Below are 6,119 nucleotides of genomic sequence, written 5' to 3' on the forward strand. Positions count from 1 at the left end.
CTGTGAGGAAACCAAGGGAGAATATGGGCTCTGCTACTCAGGCTAAACGCAATTTCTAGCACTGTTTTCTTATTTAAAATGCATTCACTCCCTAGGCTGAAATCAAATAGACTGAAGAAAGCTAAACAATTAAGAGGTGTATTTATGTAGTCCAGAAACTGTGAGCATACCTGGGAACTAGGGAGATATTACAAGAAAAGTTGTCTACCAAGTTCAACATCTAAATTCCATTTTTAGTTTATGCAGTTACATAATCTCATTTTTTACAGTCTTTTGAAAACAAGTCTCATATTTTAATCCAAAGAATCAACTTGAGGCCCAAGATTTGAAAATTCCTCTTCAGTCACTAAAATTACTGGCAACATAACTTATTCTTTGGAAATCATTTGTGTTAAACCATGTACCTCAACCCCCCCCCCCAAACAAACAAAAACAAAACAAAACAAAAAAACCAGAAAAGGAAATATTTATCTCCTATCTTCCTAAATGCCAGATTGTCAGTCTATTCCTCTCTCTAAACTACATGAAATGTACATGAGGCCAGGGCTGGGAGGATCAGAAGAAAGTTGGATTTAAAATTCTCTTAACTCTCTAGGCAGCATTCCTGGCTGCTATGGCAGCAAACGTGTCTGAGAGTTCTCCCATACTGAGAGGCCTGTAGAAAAGGGTTTCTGTATCAAAAATTTCTTCTGCTATCTCTCTCACGGTGCAATCTCAATAAATGCTTGGGTTTAATATGCCAAAGGGTTATCTTCTCAATGGTGTGGACTTACACATCACTGGAGTTTACTCCAACACCACAACACAGGCTCACTCACTTCTCCCTGCAGATGCTGCTTCATTCTCAGAGCTACCCGTGGGGTTCTACAAACCCAGTCTCTGCAGTCAGATAAACGACTACAGAAAGGGAGAGCCATTGCTAACCAGTTCTGTGGTTAAGAGACTAAGATTTTTCTGGGACATCATTTGAATCTGTTTTAACTTAGCATTAAAGTCCATTACTAGAAAGGATTTTTTTTTCTTTTTAATTTTAAAAATAAGCACATGCAACTGTGGGAAATGGTTTAGCAGTTCCCCAAAAGGTTAAACACAGAGTTACCATAGGATGCAGCAATTTCTCTCCTAGGTAGATACCCAAGAGAAATGAAAACATAAGTCTACCTAAAAATTTGTACATGAATGGTCATAATAGTATTAATAATAGCCAAAAAGTGGGAACACCTAAATTTCCATCAATGGATGAATGGATACACAAAAAATGTGGTATATTATGGAATATTATCTGGCAATGAAAAAGGAATAAAGTACTAGTACATCTACATTAATAAACCTGGAAAACATAAAGTAAAAAAAAAAACCCAAAAGACCCATTCTTAAAAAAAAAAAATCACATATTGTATGATTCCATTTAAATGAAATTTCCAGAAGAGGCAAATCTATAGAGACGAAAAGTATATTAGTTTCTAGGGGATAAAGGGAAGACGGGAAATGGAGTGACTGCTAAAGGGTACAGGCCTTTCTTTTTTGGGTTGAAAATATTTTAAATTGCTTGTTGCACAATTGTGAATACATTAAAAACCATTAAAGTGTATATTTTAAATGGGTAAACTGTATAGTATGTGAATTATAGCTCAATAAAAGTAGGCAAGCCCACTTCCCTAGGCAGCCACGACCAAATGGAACTGGCCTCCTTCAAACTTCTTTGCGATCATGGAGTAGCATTTCACTTGGGGTTCTAAAGTCAGTAATCGGCTGAAAATGGCCTTAATGTCAAAATCACACTTGAAGATCCCTTAAATCACCCACAGGGAGCAGTACTCAGGTTTTTGCGTATAGACCTCTGAACTGTAATTCTTCATCCACTCAAGTTTAAGAGCCAGTCAATTTAGGAAACAAGTAGATGTCTGACTATCCAACCATACTGTCGTATATATCCGTATTTTGTAATTCAGCCTTGTAAGTAGAACGTGAGATGAATAGGTCTCATCTCCAGCTGGGGTTGTAAGTCAAACATCTGAGTGTGTTCTAAAGTCAAAGTGTGTGTATGTATGATGTGCTACTAATGCATTTGGCAAGCACTGCTATAGCAGACCTCAGGTTTCATAGTAAATATGGTATCTAGGCTGGGTGCTAGTTTACTGCAAGTCTGTCTGTCAATTTTTCTATCCTTCCTTCAGCTTCACTGAGCTCCCTCTTGGAATAAAGCTCCGAGCTAGGTAGATGTATGTTTTACACAAGACTAAGATACAGTCTCTGCTTTCAAGAACTCTAGACTTAATCCTTATCAATTTAAACTTTCCAAATTCTATTTATTTTCATATCTTAAATTAAGTAACCAGACAGATTATCCTCCTGGAACAGTTTTGTTTTAAATAATCATTTGGCTTAAGTCCTGCTCCCAAGTTCATTTTATCAATTATGAGATACCCTTCTTCTGGGGGAAAAGTAGGGAGTATGCATTTAATCATGTTAAAGATAACCAGAAGGCTGACTTGTAGCTGAGAAAACAGGCAGCCAGCAAACCAGCCAGGCAGCCATCACTCTCTCTGAGGCTCAGTAGGTCTGATCTCTCTCCACAATAAAGAGTTAGCACGGCCAATTTCCAGACATGATTTTCTCTTCTCTTTTTGAGATGATATGACCTCTTAAGGCCAAATTCAATGAAAAATTCAGGCAATAGCTATGAAGTAAAAAGGGGAGAAGGGCAGCTTTTTGCTTGCCGAATGTTCAGTGTGGGCTCAACTGCTACAATAAAACTCAATAACCACGCAGCTCAGAAGCACACTTCTTAATACAAGGCCACGTCTTCTTGTTCAATTTCAGAAGGTTGTTCATTTTACATTTATAACCTACTTAGTCTTCAAGCACTTTACTATAAAAGGGCAGGGACTGAGTCTCATTTGTCTTTGGATCCCTAGCACCTAGCAGTGTGCTTGGAAGAGAAGATGCTCAATAAGTGGTGAATGAACAGCCGTGAACCCAACACACGCAGTTCTGCATACTCTTACATAAAAATAGGAACCAAAGGCAAAATTATGGAAACAGTAAAAAGATCAGTGGTTGCCGTGGTTGGGAGTGGGAGGATAAATGGGTGGAGCCTAGAAGGCTTTTAGGGCAGTGAAAATACTCTGTGATACCATAATGATGGATACATTATACATTTGTCCAAAGCCACAGAAAGTACACCACCAAGAGTGAACCATAAGTTATGAACTTTGGGTGATTATGATGTGTCAATGTAGGGTCAGTTTTTAAAAATGCACCACTCTGGTGCAGATGCTGATAATGGGGGAGGCTATGCAGGGGTGGGAGTGGAGGTGGTGGTTATATGGCCAGTCTCTGTGCCTTCCCCTCAATTGTGCGTGAATCCTTAAATTGCTCTAAAAAAAATTAAACAAACAAACAGAAAAGGAACCAATAACTGCATTTGGTTTTAAACAGCAGGAAAGGCTTACATAGTTGTTTTTGAAAGCCTTTCCACTGAAACAGCTGATCTTTCTTGCTGAGCGGGGGGGAGGGGGTAGGATGAAATAGTGGGAGAACAGTGGTTTTAGTTTCTATGAGATTATACCTGATTAGAATCAACGGGAAGTAACTCTTAAGCTTAAAGTTACTCTTAACATCTCTTGGACTGGAAAAGATAAAGATAAAGCAGTGATGCTTACTTACCCTCGGTTCTGTAAATCCTCTAAGTTCGAGGCATTCCATTCCGAGCCCTGTGGAACCAAAAAGACAAGGTTACGGAGTATCAGCAAATGAACCAAATAAAACAGTTGAACTGGAGTCCTGTGAGAGAAGAAGCAGTTTCTAAAAAGAAGGCCGATATTATTTACTGAATTTCCTCTCTATGTGCCAGGTACTTTAAACATTATCACATTTAGTTTTCACGAATGATAAAGAAAGTTATCCTCATTTTTAGAGATAAGAAAACCAACCCTTACAGAATTCAAATAATTTTTGCTCAAGATCACATTGCAGGAAAGGTATTTCTGACCATCCCCCAATCTAAGTTAAATATCATCTATCATTCTTGTTTATAGTACTTGGAGTTTTTTCAATAGCATGTATCGCAGTTTTGTATATTTTTTATGTGTTTATTTATTAACTCTCTCCTCCACTATAAGCTTCTTTTGTTCCCTATGAAAACCGCTGCATACTGCCTACTGCCTGGCACCTGGCAGGTAATTCAATAAACATTTGTTGAATGAACAAAGTGGCGTTATAATGAATTAAACCTACATTTCATTCTAAAGCCCACATTCTTTGTAGTGCATTATATTGTATGTAAGGTTGGGTTCGAGGGTAGTGTGTGTGTGTGACTGCACACACGTGTGTAGGGTGAGAGTGAAATAGCAGCTTCTGTCAAACTAATGAGGGAAGAAACATGATATGCAAAATTTAAAGAAAGGGGGTTCTACAGATTATCAGGAAGATACATCAGTTTTTAATATTTTGACACATTTGCTTTCTCTCCCCTCTTCTTTTTCTTTCAATATATATCTGCTTTATTCTCTGACCCATTTGAAAGCAATTTATCATGATACTTCGCTTCAATACTTGATCATGTATCATTTAAGAACAAAAAAGTTCTACATACTTCCATTTTTAAAACCAAGAAAGATAACAATAAAATAACAATCTAATATATCATCCATATATGATTTTCAAAAATTGTCCTCGAAATGTACTTTATATTCATTCATTCAAGGATCATACTTTGCATTTAGTTGCCATGTCTCTATCTCCTTTAGTCTAGAACGGTGCATCCTTATCTTTATTTATTTCTGTCTTTCATGATATTGATTTTATAGGCTACAGATCTGTAATCTTAGGAGAACTCCCCACAATCTAAATTTGTCTGAGTGCTTTCTGATGACTAGATTCAGGTCCAGTCTTCTTGGCAAGAATATTACAAGGGTGATGTGTACTTCCTACTGCATCAAATCATGAGGCACATTAACGTCAGCTGGTCCCATTATTTGTCATGCTGACTTTGAATTCTTGGTAGGTACCTCTGTGTCTGCCATATCCTTCTGCTGTAAAGGTTCCTTTACAAATAGCATATTAGTAATCTTTGAAGTCATGCGAACATCCTGTTTCACAATAACCTTTTACCCTATGGTTTCAGCATTAATTGCTGATCTTGCCCAAATCAATTATTTTGCTGGAGTTTACAAAATGGTGATTTTGGCCAGGGGGGATCCCTTCAAGCAGGCTTCCTTCAGTATGACCCCATTAGTCTTTAACAATTCCTTACTTTCTGGTACAAAAAAGTCGCTCCAGATTCACTTGTGAGTGAAATCCCCCATTTCCCCAAGGAGTTCTGGCTTCTTCTTTTTTTTTTTTTTTGATTCCCACATGGGATGGTGGGCTGCGCCACCCAGCCCTCCCCACCCCCCACCAAAGATTGAAAGTGGTGACTGGACATGGAGCTGAGCTGCAGCTGCCACAACTATCAGGTTGAGTTCTGGCTTCTTTTGATGAAGAATGATATTTTCTAATCACGATCTGGGAATTAATTAGGTATGCTCATAACTACTGGGTGTCACTGCTTCTAAAACTTTTCAGTGGACAGATCTAGGAAATAGTTTCCAAAAAATATTGATTCAAATTCAACACCTTTCTTTCTTGCCCCTCCCCCATCACACATATCTCCCTACTCTACAATGCGAACCTTGGTTCCCAACTCATTTGCTCTACTTACAAACTAGTTTCAACATTATTACACCAATACTACAACCAATAACAAATCTGTTACACAACCAATAACAAATCTGTTAGTTAAGTTCAAATTTTCTTTGCGGTTCCTTTTTATCCTTATTATACCCCACTAAAGGGTACAGAGAATTATGCTTAAAAGTTATTTGAATTAATTTGTGTGAGGTTATCAATTTGATATACATTTGGGTTCACTGATGCTGTTTGTATTCAATTTTAGGGTGTGCTTTCTCCATTCTTTTCGATTTAAGTTTTTGAATATGCTAAACTTTTACATCATTGAAAATCAAGTTCATTTAAAAGTAAACTTGAGGGCCGGCCGAGTGGCACGGTGGTTAAGAGCTGGCTTGGGACGCCAGAGGGCCCCGGTTCGGATCCCACATATGAGGGCCAGTGACACT

General features: G+C 38.0%; 1 protein-coding gene across 3 annotated transcripts in view; it reads right to left on the reverse strand.

The window, feature by feature from the left end:
- The window catches only part of SSH2 (slingshot protein phosphatase 2), a 245,517-nt gene that overhangs the window by 22,097 nt on the left and 217,301 nt on the right, over positions 1-6,119 (reverse strand). For all 3 annotated transcript variants that reach the window (XM_019650419.1, XM_019650421.1, XM_019650420.1), the window contains one exon: positions 3,670-3,716. In XM_019650419.1, the coding sequence (XP_019505964.1) occupies positions 3,670-3,716 (47 nt within the window). The remainder of the gene's footprint in view (positions 1-3,669; positions 3,717-6,119) is intronic.

The sequence above is a fragment of the Hipposideros armiger genome, unplaced genomic scaffold, assembly GCF_001890085.2.
Source record: "Hipposideros armiger isolate ML-2016 unplaced genomic scaffold, ASM189008v1 scaffold_141, whole genome shotgun sequence".
NCBI lineage: Eukaryota > Metazoa > Chordata > Mammalia > Chiroptera > Hipposideridae > Hipposideros > Hipposideros armiger.